This window comes from Orcinus orca, chromosome 2 (genome assembly GCF_937001465.1).
Source record: "Orcinus orca chromosome 2, mOrcOrc1.1, whole genome shotgun sequence".
In the NCBI taxonomy this organism is placed as follows: Eukaryota; Metazoa; Chordata; class Mammalia; order Artiodactyla; family Delphinidae; genus Orcinus; species Orcinus orca.
In genome coordinates this window covers 161,653,070-161,671,372 of record NC_064560.1, presented here as the reverse complement: position 1 = coordinate 161,671,372, position 18,303 = coordinate 161,653,070, and the positions used below count along the sequence as shown (strand labels likewise).

Below are 18,303 nucleotides of genomic sequence, written 5' to 3'. Positions count from 1 at the left end.
TTGTTTAGAAAATAGATTTTTTAAATGTGTAATTTTAATTTCTTATTAAAGAGAATCTCAAACACATGCAAAAGTAGACAGAAATTTATAATAAACCTGCATGTAACCATCACCCAGCTTCAACAGCCAGCTTGTGGCTAATCTAGTTTTATCTGTACCCTATCTCCCCTCCTCCCACCTCTGGAATATTCTGAACTAAATCTCAGCTATCATTTCATCAGTAAACATTTCAATATGTATCTCTAATAGATGCTCTATTTTATTTATTTATTTATTTATTTTTGCAGTACGCGGGCCTCTCACTGTTGTGGCCTCTCCCGTTGCGGAGCACAGGCTCCGGACGTGCAGGCTCAGTGGCCATGGCCCACGGGCCCAGCCGCTCCGCGGCATGTGGGATCCTCCCGGACCGGGGCATGAACCCATGTCCCCTGCATTGACAGGCGGACTCTCAACCACTGTGCCACCAGGGAAGCCCAAGACGCTCTATTTTAAACAACCAAAATGCCACAATCACTGCTAAATCAGGTTAATAATTCCTTAATATCATCATGTATACAGTTACTGTTCCCATTTTCCCAGCTGTGTCCTGGGAGTTATTGTTTTGCAATCTGTGTTTGACATGTTCTATATGTTGAAATTGGTTAATATGTTTCTCTTCTGTTATTTTGATTTTCCTTCCTTCTCTTTTTTTTCTTCCAATTTCTGGTCAAAGGAACCAAGTCTCTTGTCCTATCAAATATTTCCACAGTTTGGGTTTTGCTGATTGCATCTCCTGGTGTCATTTAAAATGTGCCCCTATCCACTGTATTTCGTCTACAATGGTGGTCAGATGTGGAAGACTGACCAGATTTGGGCTGGGTTTTTTGACAAGACTACCCCACAGATGGGGTGGTGTGCTCCCATGAGGAAACACACATTGTCTGGTACTTGCTCTGTGGGCCAATCACTGAAGTATGACGTACCCTGAATCCAGGCAAACTTCACTTATGCAAACTACATTATCATCTTCAAATCTTAGACTGTATTTCTTAATAGCATTACAATGCAGCAACATCTTTTTTGATTTGTTCTCACCTGAGGGCACATCACTACTTTAACTTAACTTCTTTGTGTTGCTTCTCTTCCAATTATAACAGTTATGAGGTTAGTTCGATGCATTTTCATCAGTACTTCATCTGTTTTTTTTTTCTTTTTTTTGCCACTCCACTCTTCCAGGTAAGAACTAGTCCAAAATAGTGACAATCGAACAGGGCCACAGTGACAGCATCTAGAGGTTGCATTAAAAATCCAGGTCTATTTCATCGCCTTAATAAATTTCAGCTTGGTTACGTGACCAATCCAGTTGTTAGCTCCAGAAAGGCTTAGCCAGAATGAAATAAAGAGGGACATGAGACAGCCCTTTCCAAAGAATAAATCACTTCAACTGTGCCTTGACAGCAGTGCTGAGGGGAATTTGGTATCTGATCAAGAGTGATAACACCTTTCTTTTTTTTTTTTTTTTTTTGCAGTACGCGGGCCTCTCACTGTTGTGGCCTCTCCCGTTGCAGAGCACAGGCTCCGGACACGCAGGCTCAGCGGCCATGGCTCACGGGCCCAGCCGCTCCACAGCATGTGGGATCTTCCCGGACCGGGGCACGAACCCGTGCCCCCTGCATCGGCAGGCAGACTCTCAACCACTGCGCCACCAGGGAAGCCCAACACCTTTCTTAAGAGGAACAATGGTGATGGGTTTTTGACCCCGTTGATAATGTTATGCCTTCAGCTCTGTGACAGACTTCCACGAAGCGTTTTCTTGCTCCATCTCCGTTTAATGAAGAGCCCTCACTGTAGGTTTTTAAGCAGGCTCATCTTCTTACCTCAGCATTAAACATAAACCTATACACAGCATACTTGATCATCAAATTGTGAAGCTACTACTGCTAACACCAATTCAAGTATGACTTTTCAAAAAGACTTTTATGTTCTGTCCTTTCTCCAGACTTCATTATCACCATTTTGATGCCAATTTCTACCACCTGGCGAAACAGTCCCTGGCATGCAGTAAGCGCTCAAATATTACTGAACGAGGATATTAACAAAATGGGTGTTCATTAAGTAAACCTTCAGCAGAGTGTGGGTGAGTTTGACAAATTATAATCTGTGATCCAGGTCCTTAATTACTGGTGTTCCACAGAGTTCTGCTCTTAGTCAACCTTGGCTTTCTCTCTAAATCTTCTTACCCTTCATCCTTGTGCCTGTCTCCCACTGGCACCCAGAGCTACATCTCAGGCCTCAATCTCTTGCCAAACGCGAGACTCCTATTGCTAGTTCTTCCTAAACATCTCCACTCGGGTTTCCCACAAGCTTCTCAAACTCCACCCATTCAAAGCTGAATTCATCACATTCCATTCCTATGCTTCTGCTCTGGTGAATGACGCCACACCCCTCTGAGCATCATCTGGGTCTCATCCCTATTCATCCCTGACACCCTATGAACTGCCAATTCCTGTTGGTTTCGAGATCTATATATTTCTCATAGCTGTCCCCTCCTCTCCATCCATCCTGCAGATTCCAACTGAACTTGGGCTCTAGTAACCTCTCCCTCAGACAGCTTTAATTGTCTCTTACTGGCTGTCTACACCCCTGTCTCCTCTTATGATCTGAACAGCCCCCAGCCCCAAGCCCCTTGTACCCACAGCTACCAAGTCAGATTTTGTTTCTCATTCCTTAAAACCCTTCACTGGCACCCCATCACGTCTACTAGCCTAGAAGTAGTGTGTGACCATGCAATTTATCCTCTAACCTGGGACCCTTCTGAGAGTGAAAGGTGACACTGTTAGTAGTTACAGTGGTATAGCAGACAAACTCAGACTGTCCCGGGCAAACCTACGCATGAGGCCCTCCCAAGTCTCTGCTACACCTCCCACTGCACTCCCTCACCTTCGGCACCCCTCTTGCTACTTTCAGTCTCTGAAACCCGTCACTGTTCTCTCACCCCTATGCCTGTGAACAAACTATCATCCCCTCTTGAACCATCTTCCCTGGCCTGCGACATTTCTATGGATCATTCCAACTTGCTTTAAACATCACCTCCCTTGTGAAACTTCTTCTAAAATCTCCTGGCTGATCCAATCACATATTCCTGCCAGCCAGCACCATGCCTTGGACTTATTCCTATGCTGGGACCTGGGCCCCTGCACTGCAAACATGGGCTGCATCTGCCTGCCTCCTATGAGCTCCTGCAAGTGTCCGTGTCTTGTTCATCTTTATCTCCCCAGCATCTGTGATGAGATCACAGGTCTGTACCCAGCAGGCATTTCTCATGTCATTTCTCAGTCATGTCTTATATTTAATAAAAACGTTTTTGCCTTAGCTACTAATTCAGCACAATTAATGAAAGATGAAAAGAGGAGACAGGGTGAAATAAGGAGTAGTCAGTAGCTCCTAATGCCAGTCCTGTACATCACAGACCACAGCTCCATTTAAGCAACTGCTTTTTAAAGGAGAGCTTTGGGATTATAACATCTTGGCTAATGGCAGAACCCCTATAGGAGGCCATGAAAGGGAAACAGCCATGGCAATAAGCCAACATCATATTAGAAACTGTCCACTAAATTCTCGAAGCTTCTAGTATAAAATAAAGGTGGTGTCGAAATAAAACACACCTGCTGAGTGTACTTGGGGTCCCAGGCAGGGGTGGAGAGAATGACAGGACTGCTGCTGCTGTGACAACAGGAACACAGAGATAAGAACCACTAGTGTACCTTCACAGAGCACTCTACAGTTTGCAAAGCATTTCCCTACGCATTCTACCACCTGACCTTCAAAATAACCCTGTGAGATAGATCAGATGCATGCCGAGGCTCAACCAACACTTCCTTTTTTTTTTAATTTAACTTTTACTTTATATTGGAGTATAGTTGATTTACAATGTTGTGTTAGTTTCTGCTGTACAGCAAAGTGATTCAGTCATACATATATCCATTCTTTTTCAGATTCTTTTCACATATAGGTTATTACAGAATATTGAGTAGAGTTCCCTGTGCAATACAGTAGGTCCTTTTTATCTATTTTATATGTAGTGGTGTGTATATGTTAATCCCAACCTCCTAATTTATGCCCCTCCCAACCTTTCCCCTTTGGTAACCATAAATTTGTTTTCTAAATCTGTGAATCTGTTTCTGTTTTGTAAATAAGTTCATTTGTATCATTTTTTCAGATTCCACATACAAGTGATATCATATGATATTTATCTTTCTCTAACTTACTTCACTTAGCCTGATAATCTCTAGGTCCATCCATGCTGCTGCATGTGGCATTATTTCATTCTTTCATCAACCAACATTTCTTGATCTTCGACGATCCCTCTGGGATCCCAGGCCAGTGCCCCCTTCACAGCCTGAGCCACACCAGGCAAGCCTGACCTCATCCTGCTTCTTTATGTAAAACCTTTCAGCATCCCAGATGGAAACTAGAGCTCCAAATGTTCTATCAGTCTACCTGTCGCTTTATGGCCAGGGATGGTCTAGGGTGGCTGACAGGTGAGAGGCCAAGCCAGGGACATTCTCACAGTGCCAGGTCCAGGTGCTGCCATAGCTGAGGCAGGTGTGTGTGGGCTGGGAGGCTCCATTCCCTCCTTGTGTAACACACACAGAGGCAGCCATCACATTGTCTGCATGTGACAAGGAAGCTGTGCCCTAAGGCAGCAGCAACGTGCGAGCTCAAGCTGAGCCCCGGCCTAGGAGCCAAACTGACAAGGCAAGGCTCCCACAGACAAAGAGAACAGACCTGAGCTTCTAAAATACAGCCCACACCGTGATGCCATAGATCCTGAAATTTCAACATTAAAAAAATCTATTTCTCATGGATAAAACAGCTCTTTCAGCATCTTTTAAACTACGCAGGCACACCTAAGAGGGGTAGAGTGCTAAGATAGCGATCACTATCATTTTAGTGTGAATTAGTCCATGAATTCACTGTCTTCCTTATTAGCAAGTGTTCCTGGAGAGAGGAGATCACTGGGCATCTTACTGGAGTAAGAGACAGTGGAAGGCAGAGAACAGGAAGGACTTAGAGGGGAGGTGGAATTACCAAAGATGAACTCGGCCTGCCTCAACATTTTACGCAGGGTCACCTCCGAAAGGAATATAATTGCAATGACCTGGTAAGAACTCACCCCAAATAACACTTGACATTCCTTTCTTCTTATCACTATAACTAATAAATTAATATTGCATTGGCCAAAAAGTTCCTCTGTAACACAGAAAACCCGAACAAACTTTTTGGCCAACCCAATACTATGAGAATACTGAGGAGTATTCCAGAGCCACTGTTCTGATGTTTCTAGTGTAAAATTAAGGAAGGTAAAAACTTAATAAAATTTAGTCCTAGAGAGCTGGTGTAACTCTAAAACAAAGATGTCATGTAACAACAATGGCACCATCAGACCTGGTCTAACAGGCATGGCCTTACTCCACTGGTCCCTTGTCACTCAGTGCAAAAACGTAGTTCAGCACATTCAGAATCTCACTCACTCCTCATTCACACCTCTATTCTCACTGCTGGGCTTGTCTATACCATGGCTGTACCCATGTTCCGTGTGCTGTAAGAATGTTCTATCAGCAATGTTCTGTAATATTACATTATATTTTATTTGACTGAGTTACGAGCAGACTCCTTTTTCCCACAAATCCTGTATGTTCAAGATACCAAACCAAACCAAAAGACCTGTGAGCAGGCAGAAGACCCTCAAACTGTAATCTGGACAGTTATTTCATGTTCAAGTATCCCAAGTTTCAGCTAATTTCAAAAGATAAGATGCGACAATTGAGACAACAACTTGAAAAATGTTAACATTAAGACAATTTGCCCACATGAATGAGAAGGGTTGGCTGAGACGAGAGAAAACCACTTCTCAAAAGTGTCCTCAATTTGCAAAATGCCAACACCAAACAGACAAACCATGAAGCCACACATTTACAGATCTTTGCAAGGATTTTAGTAACGGTGGAGTAGCTCGTAATGGACTAATCTTCCCACCAAAAACAATTAAGATATTTAGAAATACATTCTAAAACAATTAATTGGAAACACTGGAGGGCCACCAGAAAAGAGACAGAAATTAGAGGGAATTTGATATGCAACTTAAAACTACAAGATATCATTTCATAGCCACCAGCATGTCTAAAATTTAAGAGAATGACCATACCAAGGGTTGGGGAGGATACAGAGTAACTGGAACTCTCATACATTGCTGGTGGGAATATAAGAATACAACCACTTTGGAAAACCATTTGAAAGTTTCTTATAAAGTTAAACATGTATCTACTCTATTATCCAGCAATTCCACTGCTAGGTATTTACCCAAGAAAAATCAAAGTGTAATTTATGTACAAGGATGTTTATGGAAGCGTTCTTTATAATAACCCCAAACAGGGAAAACTCCAAAACGTCCATCAAGATGAGAATAAGCAAACAAAATTGTGCTACATTTATGTAATAGAATACCCAGCAGTAAGAAGGAACAGAATACTAATATACACAATGACATGAATGAGTCTCAGAGAAATTATGCTGAGCAAAAGAAATCAGACACAAAGGAGAACCTGCTATGTAGTTCCATTTATATGAACTTCCAGAAGAGACAAAATTAACCTATAGTGAAGAAACAAAGCAAAACACTGCATTCACTGCCTCTGGCAGCAGGGGATTAACTGGGAGAGGACACAGGGAACTTTCAGAGGGATGAAAATGTTCTATGTCTTGGATTGGAGCACTTGTTACACAGTTGTATGCATCTGTCAAAACCAAACTCTTCATTTCTGATCTATTCATTTCTCTGTACATAAATTTTACCTCGATTTTTTAAATATGGGGAATGGGAGATGGAGGTAGCGCAAGGGGAAGAGGAACAGAATACCTTAAAGGACAGAATGAGATAAAGATCATAAGGAAGAGAACACAATCCTTAAATTTTTAATACACTCCTAGGGCAAACTAAAAGGTTGGTCCAAAGCCAAAAATCTAAAATACAGTTTAATAGACATGAACCAAAAGAGGCAAGAACCTCTTGAACTAAGAACTAAGATGATGATGAATAAAAACAAAACCTCAGTGAGTATGTTAAACAAAACACAAGATTGCCAGAGTTAGCAAATATATTTAATCTGGCAACCCAAACCAACAGACCATTAGACAACAAAATACCAACCAACCTGGTTTATACAGTCAATTTTTAAAGCGTCTTTTACGAAATGCTCTTTTTATATGCTCCATGATATAAATTCCTACTGAGTATGAACTAAGAGTACACAAATACCTGAAACCACCCCAAATTCATTCTTACCTTCAGTGAAACTTCCTGTTAGGGTTATTACAACAAATACTTTCCCTTCTGGCTCCAGATCCACCTAGAAAGAGAGAAAAAAATTGTACGTTATATGCTAATTTTGAAGTATTTTTTTGTGGGCCTCAAATAATTCTTGACAGACAGGCCTCAATGCACAAATCACAGCCATAAATCAGATCTATGTTTTTCATTGAACAGTAGAGGGGCAGGAAACAAGTGACAGCACAAGAAACTGTAACGGATGAAAAGCAGATCTAAACGAAACCGTGCAATGTTTTCCCTCTCTCGAATGTTTTCCTCTTCCCTTTTGGCTCTCTGTGATATTGATGAGCAACCATACACGTGGTCACTATTTTTGAGACACCCCTAACTGATGTGCACCATTTGTAAGAACAATATTTTACTAAACCACGTGGCAAGAGTTTGAAGTAGAGAAATAATGGCAACATAAAGGCAATGAACCAATGTGCCATGGGCAACCGCGTACCTTTAGTTTGAGGAAGTAAAGAGTTTGAATAGAAGAGTGCTGTCTCTGTCTACACCATCTCCACCTGAGTGCAGTTCATCCTCAGGGAGCACCAGGGGAGGCAGTACGTGTGCTGTGCATTCACTACTCTCGACTGTTCATGGGAACATCAACGTTCCTTCAAGTTCTTATCTACGAGCTGAGAAAACAAGACAGACGTTCTGCCAACGAGGCAGCGGTACGTCTTCTCACTAGAGCCTGTCCTCTGCACACACTCCCGTCTCCCAAAGACCTTCACACAGCATGGCCCCAGGATGGGGCAGGACCCTCCGTATCTGCTCTGACCACACTGGCCCAGGTAGGCAGGCTCTGCCCTCTTCATGCTAACCTTGAACTACCCATGAACACCTCTAAGCCACGGATTCTGGGGTTCTTTGGGGCTCTGATACATAAATTTACAATTGTCCTTAAATAAAATCTTGTCAGGTTTAGCCTATCGCTTCAGCTCTGCCTTTGACCTTTTGTCTAAGAGAGGGAGGTTCAGAGAAGCTGAGTATAGATATGGATGGTCTTTTGGGTAGAATCACATGGTACAGTGTCCAATCTAGACCAGGACACGGACTCCAGTCTGACTGCCGCAGCAGCTCTGCACTCTGGGCAAGGGCCTTAACCATGCCCAGCTTCACTGCTCCCATCTCCAAGTCCATAACGTCATTATTCAGCATTTCCGACGTGGCTTCTGTCAGACAATCTCAAAGAGCCTTAACAGTACTATTTACTGTTTGTATTGTATCTATAGGTGACCAATACCGAAGAAAAGAAATGCACTGACCTTACCCTAGAGCTCACCACCACCTGTTTTTAAGTACTACACCCTGTTTATGCTTTTTCGAAATAAAAGATGCCTGTTTTATACTGACTGGGAGAGCTTCATCTATATAACAGCCAATTCTTATAAACCCTGCTGCCTTTTTCTGCATTCAGTCTGTTATCAGTGTGGTTACCACACCATAACTCACTCCAGTGGTCAAATCAGCTTCTTGCATCACGACTACTAACTTAACAATAGCCCCTTAACTATCTTAACACCACTTGTGAACCTTTATAGAACAGTTCTGAAAATAGAGCTCTCTGGAGAGATGACTAAACAGGATGTCAGTCTCTAATTGTCTCCACTCTCTGCCTCGACTTGTTTCAAGTCAAAAATATTTTATTTTTAAAAGCCACTCCCTCATCTTCAATATAAAAGCCTGGCAGAGCCACATACATGCACACACATTCGATCTCACAACATCAACTGCTGCTGGCACAGAAGGAGCTGCTGCCAGCCTCCCAACTGCCAGGCCACCTCCGAGATCCAGCCCGTAAACTCCCTCCAACACTGCCCGAGGGCCCACAAAACAAAGAAGGCTACGCCACCACATGGGCAGGAGCTGCTCTGACAGACAGCAGGAGACTCCAGCACTCAGAATCAGGAGCTCTCACAGTGCAACAGGTTCGAGCCTCATTTTTGACCCAAGTCACCATCACAGTGGAAAAGTCAGACTCAAACGCCATCTGTAAGCCTAGTCCATCTAAGACCTCTGACCTTAGAACAGGGTTTTACCAACTGCAGGTCGAGACTCACTAGTGAGACATGAAAACCAGGTAGTGGGTTGCACACAACAGGGATTTTCAACTAGAATAAAGTGGAACAGAAAATATGAACAAGCCAAACAGTAAGGAAAGGCACCACGCCATGAAAATTCTGTTTGCAGTTTTACACGCGTGAGAATGGTATACTGGGTTTTGGTGTAAAATGTCTTCCTTAGTGCATCACAGAGAAACAGTTTGAAAATGCGGCCCTCGAGGTTATCTGCTTCACCTATACAGTGCTGATGGTTTGGCATCTATACATGGTGGTGGCCGCTTAGACACCTCCAGTGACAGCCAACTCACTACCACCACAGCTGGCGTCTTTCATTCCTGTACCCCAGAGAAGATCCTTCTCTAACAGCAGCAATGCAGTGACCAATAGCTTCCATTCATTGACCCTAGTTTTGTCCCCTACTGCTGTAGTGCATACTTTAGCTCTGCAGATTCTGGGAAGAGCACTTCAGCTTGACTGGAGAACCACCCTGCCCTCACATTAGTCCATGGCTCAGTTGAGAGTCTACTGCTGGTTCCAGAGCGGACATGTGACCCAGGCTTGCCAAACTGAGCACTGAATTCCCTCGGCCAAGATGACGGGCCTGGAGCTGGCATATGCCCTACATCTGGCCATCTGAGTAATTGCTCCTCTCAACCCTCAATCACTGGTGCAGGTTTGGGCACAAAATCCAAGTAGGTCCAATCAGGAATCCTGGATCTACAAGGAAGAAGTACGATCTCACTCCTGCTGAACTGTAATCTGGAAGGACATACACTTGGGAGTGTCTGGCACCATTCTTACTACCACACTGGGCTGGAGAATGAAGTCAATAAAGAAGGGAGAGCTAAGAGACAGAAAGAGACCAGGTCTTGATGTCATTTAAAGCCGTAGATCAAGCCCTGCTTGATTCTTCTGGATTTTCAGTTATTTGAGCCCATAACTTCCTTTTGCTTTAGCCAGTTTGAGTAGGGTTTTCTATCACTTTCACCCCAAAAGGCTTATCCAAATTGGCAGCCAAAGAGAATAAGTCATATTTGTAAAGACAATCATCACCTCCCCTCTACACTTTCTAACGCCCAGGCCATCTCCCGCAATCTGTCCCCCTGCCTCTCTCTGGCACTGAAACAGCTCCTGTAACCCTTGTCACATCCCACGGTCAGATCCAAAGATGTGTCCATCTTCCCCTCAGCTGACCCATCTGCCAGTATCCGATGTTCTTGCCCACTTCCTCCTTCATGAATCTCTCTTTAAACCCTGCTGCTCCTGAGTCCTCTTTTCCTTCCATTGGAAGATTCAGGCTCATGATTTCAAAACCCACCTGACATTCTTTGGGCGTAGGAGTAGGAGAAAAAACAAACATATCAGAACCTCCGAGAGGGTGTAGTCACATTCATTTCCTAAGTCTCAAGCACACACTTTATTCTCAAACCTATATATGCACCTTTTCTGAAAGTCTCCATCTCAGTGTCTCACTAAGACAAGTCCCTTTAATTCAACATGTCCAGAGTCCAAAGTCTTATCATGTACCCCCAAATGACTCCCCCGTTTCCCCAGCAGCCCAGGCTCCTCACTATGTGCATATAATCCTACCAGATCCCACCAAGTCCACTTTCTGAGCCTCTCTTAAACCTTCCCCTTCCTCTCCACTCCTCCTGCCCTGCTTTACCTTGCCCCTTGCAGGGGCCTTCTAGCTGGTTTCCGTCTCCAGACTCATAATCTCCCAGCTGCTACCACTGACATTTCAAAAATGAAAATCTGACCATGTGACTTTCTAACTTAAAATCCTTCTATGTGTCCTCTCCCTTCTATAACAGCCAAACTCCTTAGCAGGGCACACAGCCCCACATGCTGTGTCCCTTACCATCCCAAACACACACAACCCATATCTCAGCATCTATAAATTATTTGTAGACTCTTCAGGGAGGCATATTATTTCATTTATAACCTTAGAGGTCAACAAAATGTATTATGGGTCAGACAGCATAATGGAGAATGTAGTCAAAATGATGAAAAATATATATTACCTGTCTGAAGCTTATTGCCTAGTGATTTGAGGCATGCAATCTTTATACCTAGAAAATCCTTCTCTTTTTAACCTGTCAAACTCTTATTTGTCTATCGAGAATCAACTCAAAACTCACTTTTTACAGGAAGACCTTCTGAGACCTCTTTTAGACAGGTGGGCAACTCCACACCATTATAGAGACCATTGCTGGAACCCCTTCGTTGTTGTAGCCACTATGCCCTGGTCCCTTAGGACCCTGACTTGCACATAAGAGGACTGAAATGGTTTTGTGAATGAGTAAATTAACAAACAAGCAAGGATACTCCAAGCAGCTTCATAGAGGACACGGTTTTCTCCTCCTTCACCATTCTGATTGGTTTCCTCCAGATATGCTCCAATTTCTCCACATTCCCATGAAAGAGTGAACATCAGCCCGCAGGTACATCAGACACTAACAGGGCAAAGCAACGTTATCACCAACTTTGATTTCAACAGTGACAGTGCCCTTTAGTGATGCAGCTACAGACTTCATGAACACTTTGAGAAGCCCCAGTGACCCAGCTTGAGTTTGCCATCAACTAAAACCTTTGCATCTTTTCTACATGCTGTAAGGCTCTGCTTCTCACATCCTGTGCAGTGCTTAGGCCCCAAATCCTAAGAGCTCCATATTTTTTCTGCAGAATTTCAGCTTGTTGCTCTGGGCTCCAAGGCTCACTAGATCCCAAATCCAGTCATTCAGTCACTCTCCTTGTCAGCTTTATGGCCTTCCAAATCAAGGCCTGGGTGACCCTGTCATCATCTAAGGCACTTACAGAATGTCCACCATGACAGGGCTGAGGCCAGAGTGCCATGGAGGTCCCACGTAGAAATGGATGTACTGTGCATTCTTTCTGTAACAGTCATTCAGGGAGAAGTGAATATGCTAGGCCCTCTTTCCTACAGACCACTTCTATTAGTGAGAAGGGCAACTCCTGGGCCCTTGTCAAAACTCAGAAAGCAATGGCCTTTAAAAGTGACATTCTGACACACAGATAAATCATCAAAACTCAGTGTAAACAAATGGTGCTGTAACTGGATGTCCATATACACAATAGTGAACTTCAACTCACACATTGTGTAACTTATACAAAAATTAACTCAAAATGGATCACAGACCTAAATGTAAAACCTAACACTTTAATACTTCAAGAAAAATACATCAGAGAAAATCTTTGGAACCTTGGATTAGGTAAATATTTCTTAGATATAAAACCAAAAGCACAGGGCTTCCCTGGTGGCGCAGTGGTTGGGAGTCCGCCTGCCGATGCAGGGGATGCGGGTTTGTGCCCCGGTCCGGGAGGATCCCACATGCTGCGGAGCAGCTGGGCCCATGAGCCATGGCCGCTGAGCCTGCGCGTCCGGAGCCTGTGCTCTGCAACGGGATAGGCCACAACAGTGAGAGGCCCGCGTACCGCAAAAAAAAAAAAAAAAAAAAAGCACAATCCGTGAAAAAAATGACAAATTGGACTTCATCTAAATTAAAATTTCTGCTCTTTGAAAGACACTGTCAAGAGAATGAAAGACAGGGCACAGATCAGGAGAAAATAGTGTAATTTTTTTCTCACTTGTATCCAAATAAAGACCTTGCAAAACTCTATAAGAAAACAACCCAACTTTTAAAAAATGGGCTTCATCACTTCATTTCACCAAAGAAGACATAATATAAAGATGGCAAATAAGTATATAAAAACAAGTTCAACCTCATTAATCATTAGAGAAATGCAGATTAAAACCACAATGCAATAACAATACATACCTATTATGAGGGCTAACACTAAAAAGTCTGACCATACTAAATGTAAGAATGTGGAGCAACTGGAATTCCCATATGTTGCTGATGCGACTATAAAATGGAACTATCACTTTGGAAACAGTTTGACATTTTCTTAAAATGTTACACATACACCTCCCATTTGATCCAGCCATTCAACTCTTAGGTATTTAACCAAGAATAAAGCAAGCATATGTTCAAAAATATGTATGCAAATGCTCAAGGCGCTTTTTAAAGAATATGATATAGCCATACAATGGAATAGTATTCAACAATAAAAAGAATAAACTATTGATGCATGCAACTACATGGAAAAATAGTAAATGAAAGAAGCCAAACACAAAAGAGAACATACTGCCTAGAAAAAGAGAGACAACATACAGTTTAACCTGACTGTAAACATATAGTTTCTATAGCAGCAGAAAACATCAGTGGTTGCCTGGGGATGGGTAAGGGAAATAAGACAGGTGGGAGAGAGGGATTAAAAAGGGGCAGGAGAGTACCAAGACAATTAAATGGAGAAAGAGTACTCTTTTCAACAAATGGTGCTGGGACAACTGGATTCCACATGCAAAAGAATAAAAGCAGACCCCTACCTCACACCATATATAAATATGAACTCAAAATGGATCACAGACCTAAAAGTAAGAGCTAAAACTATAAAACTCTTAGAAGAAAATAGAGGAATAAATTCTCCTGACTTTGGGTTAGGCAACGGTTCCTTAGATATGACATCAAAATTACAAGTGACAAAAAATGATAAATTGGACTGCATCAAAGTTTAAAACTTCTGTGGTATAAAAACAAACAAGTGTCTACCTCTCTCTGCCCAAATGCCCTTTCCAAAGTGCCACTCTCATCAACTTTCCTCCATCTAAGCCTCCAGAGGCTTCCTAGTGCCCTCAGAAGAAAACTCACTCTCCTTTACCTGGCTTTCCAGGGCACCGTGGGCTCCCCACTAACTAACCCAAACCTGTTTTTCAAATTTTCATTCTTTAAACCTACTCTTCTAGTCAGGTCCATCTCCTCACTATGTCACAGCCACACCTGTGCTCGTGCTGCTGTCTCTACTTAGAAAGCCTTTCTCTCTTCACCTATCCACTCATTCCAACATTGACTGAATGACTCCTAGGGTCAGGATCATTGCCAGGTGCTCAGGATTTCCCAGAGAAGCTCCCTGAGGCTGCACGTGGAAGAAGCAGCTGAGTGTACCTGGCAAAGATGATGTAACTACAGAAGCTGAAGGAAGAAACTTTTGCCAGGAAGATCTCACATGCACATTGATCCCTGCAGTCTCAAAATTCCTTTCTTGATTATTATCTTACTATTTATTGATACCCTTAACAATTAGATAAAATTTCATAGACTTACATCTCATCACTTGCAGTTAAGTCTGTAAGCTCCTTTCCAGTGGGATCTGACACTTTTTATTTTATTTTTTTTGCGGTACGCAGGCCTGTCACGGTTGTGGCCTCTCCCATTACGGAGCACAGGCTCCAGACATGCAGACTCAGTGGCCATGGCTCACGGGCCTAGCCGCACGGCGGCATGTGGGATCTTCCCGGACCGGGGCACGAACCCGTGTCCCCTGCATCGGCAGGCGGACTCTCAACCCCTGCGCCACCAGGGAAGCCCGGATCTGACATTTTTTTATTCCCCAAAGGGCCTAGCAGAGTTCCTTGAACCAAGTAAACACTCAAAAAATATCTGTTGATTTGGTCTAATGAGCTGAATTGGAAGGTCATCTGACCACCTCAATTTCATCACCTATAAAATGGGAATGATAGTATTTTATCCTGTAATAAACACTCTGACAGCACTTTGTAAAATATAAAAGCACTTCAAGATGGCTCCACAGCAAACCAGTAGCATATGGACTACACAGGCCCCCTCCTTAAGGATCATACTCTGCTCACTTGACGAGTCAACTGATCGCCAGCCCCCCTCCTCCACCACACACCCTGAGCCAGTGTTTCCTTTCCTTTGGCATCACTTTGCAGAAGTTGGGCAAGTCACCTATATCCCTGACTCGGTCTTCTTGCCCATGAAATGAGAGGATTGTTAAAAAAACCTTTCTAGCTCTAATATTCCATGATTCTAAACAGGCTTGGATAAAAGCCTGCAGACAGGACTCAACGGAAACACTCATTTAATTAACTGGTAATAATTTACAACCATTTCCCTTCACAGAAGGCATTAGAATTGATCACAGGCAGGAAACTTCTGGCTACTTAATTTTCATCTCAGCCTGGGATAAGCAAAAGGCCCTAGCATATTAAAAGAAACAAAAACAATCCTTTATTGGGCAAAGGTACAAGGTTCACCTAAACTCTATGGGCCTTGGGCCAGACATCTGTGATATTCAGATTCTTGGCTAGGTGGATCATTTCTATAACTTTTCTAGGTCTTACTCTAGGGATAAGTAATTAAAGAACTTAAAAACATGATAAAGCATTTCATAATTCTCTTCCAGCTAAAACCATGAGACTTGAAAATGAGAGTTCAAATTCTTAAAGGAAAAAAAATTTCTTTACGGAATTGTACCAATAACCAACAAGGAGACATGCAGCTATGTTCTTTAGTAACAGAAATAACAGTTACTGTGTCTTGAATTCATCAATGTGCAGGAGCCCTGCCAGGTAGGTGCCTGACCTACCTTATTTCTCACCTTCACTCCCTGCAAGGTATCACCACCACCATTACAGAGGGGAAAATGAAGGCTCCATGAGGTTACGGAATTCACCAGCAGAGAAGGCCAAGCCAAGATACAGACTCAGGGAAGACCCCGCCCCAGTTCCACACCAGCCTCCCTGTAGGCTGCTGTGCCTGCACCTGCCTGCAGGTTTGCCTGATGCCTTCTGTTCCACCCGAACCAGCCTGCCCAAGCCTTGGCATGTTAGGTCAATCGCATCACCCGTCTCCCTGGGAACTTGGGCTAGACTTGTGCCCTTGGCACCTGAGGGTGCTCCCGGCCAAATGCCGAGCCTCGGTGTTCCAGCCTTGCTTCCTCACTGCCAAGGCCAGGGGGAGTGGCATCAGCCTGATGGTGTCGCCTGATGGCTCTTCACAAGGGCATGTGGCAAGTCTGTGCTGGGGCTAGCAGAATGCAGCGGGCAGCTCAGGTTCCACTAGTCAGCTGCCTGGAGGACTTGAGTCAGGGTCATGTGCTGCAGACACACAGCGCATCGCTTCGCCATGGGAAGGAGTTTAAAGGAAAAGGGGGTGAATGAGGCAAACCCTATGTCCCTGCTGATTTTCTGTTTTTGCAACCAGACAAGGTTTAGGTGTTAAAAGCACACTAAAAAGCACCACAGATTAAAAACGATCAGAAAAAGAAGATGGCAAAAACTGAACAGAAAGGTGAGACTTATCAAATACGACTATAGTTTAAAGTGAAGGAAAATACTATCTTTAGTCAGTGGTTAAATCCTCATCTTTCTAAGTCTGGACCCTCCATGTGGTCGAAGAGGATGGTGGGGAAAGAGCCCTCGGCTGTGACCACAGCTCTGGTGGCAGGTCATCTGGCTTCTGCACCTAGACAATAAAGGTGGACAACTAGGCTTTTAAGCCCTTTTCATATCTAAGATTCTACGACTCCAAGCCACAAACAGGTTCTGAACTCCACAGAGGACGTAAAGACTACAGAAGAGTATGCCGCTCAAATGCATAAAGCCTCATGGTAACGCTTCCCCACCCCCAGCTAAACATACCCAATCACTGCAAATTTAAACTTAGAGTTATTTCAATTCAGAGCCCATTACCCCTATGTCCTAGTGTAAATAGTGTAACTCCTGGCAAAAGGGGAATTCTTTTGTATTAAAATTAGTTTTTCAAAGTGTCCCTGACCAAAATGAAAAACCAGGAATAAGTAGTCCAGATTGGACATCTCTGAGGACTACAATACTTTTTCTTTGCCAAGGAGAAGGCTAAGGATAGATAGAAATGGTCTATTGTACAAGTGCTGTGTGTGTGTCTCTCAATCTTTGACTCCAATATCCAAGGGATTGAAAATGTCAATTAGATGATGGGATGCCTTAGGCTCTTCAAAACACTCCACTACAATTCCTCCCTCTTTACCTCCTAAGGGAGTTCAATTCTGTGCTGGGAGGCCTACCTGACACCTCCTTTGTGAAGGAGAACAGAGGCTCTAAAGGGACCTGCCCAGCCCAGGAGATCCAGAGCTGCTGGTACTCCTGATGGACCAAAAAGGGTGGGCTGAGCTCTTCTGGAGTCAAATGCCCACCCTTGAAACCAGCAGGGGACTCTCAGAACAGCACCCTCCAGAGCTAAGAGGGTACTTTCTTTTTCCTCCAATAAGGTGTCTGCCCCGCAAGGACCTCATGCCAGAGCAGACCCTAAACTGAGAGAGGAACCATGGTAATTGTGTTCCCTACATCAAAGAACACTTTAAAAGGGCACATTCACCATGATCTCAATCCTTCTCTTTTCTGTTCCATAGACCCTTCCGGAAGAGAACATAACTCTGTCCTTGCCAGGATAAGGTATTAAATGAAAGGGACAGGTGGCCTTTGGACTGTGGCTGGAGGTGAGGATTGCCATCCTTGCCCACCCTCCTGCTCGGTGGCCTCACAGCCCCCTTCCTTCTTCACAGCTTCTGTGGGTTGCCTGGGGAGAGCTCTCGGCCCCCCCAGTGAGCCTCCCCCTGAGGTGAAGCTCCCACAAGGATGGAGACATATTAGGAGGTGAAGAGTCTAAGTTTTGCCACAGAAGATTTCAGGTTTTTTAAAAAAAAGATATAAACAAATCCAGAATTATTCTACATTGTAATGGAGGAAGAAAGCAAAACCAAAGCAAGGAGTAAGTCAAACTATACAGCATACTTAAGCATTTAAGAGGTTTGTTTGTTTGTTTGTTGTTGTTGTTTTACTATGGCATTCTTTTCAGCATTGACTTGAGGTCTTTTTGTTTCCCAAGCAGCATGAGGGATTAGTTCCCCAACCAGGGATCGAACCCACTCCCCCTGCAGTGGAAGAACAGAGTCTTAACCACTAGGCAGCCGGGGAAGTCTCTCAAGATGTTTTATAGATGTGTCTACTTAATTTCT

General features: G+C 43.6%; 1 protein-coding gene across 2 annotated transcripts in view; it reads right to left on the bottom strand.

The window, feature by feature from the left end:
• PRKCH (protein kinase C eta) overlaps positions 1-18,303 on the bottom strand; it is a 223,959-nt gene that overhangs the window by 144,476 nt on the left and 61,180 nt on the right. For both annotated transcript variants that reach the window (XM_033421268.2, XM_004262103.4), the window contains exon 2: positions 7,325-7,388. In XM_033421268.2, coding sequence (XP_033277159.1) covers positions 7,325-7,388 — 64 coding nt within the window. The remainder of the gene's footprint in view (positions 1-7,324; positions 7,389-18,303) is intronic.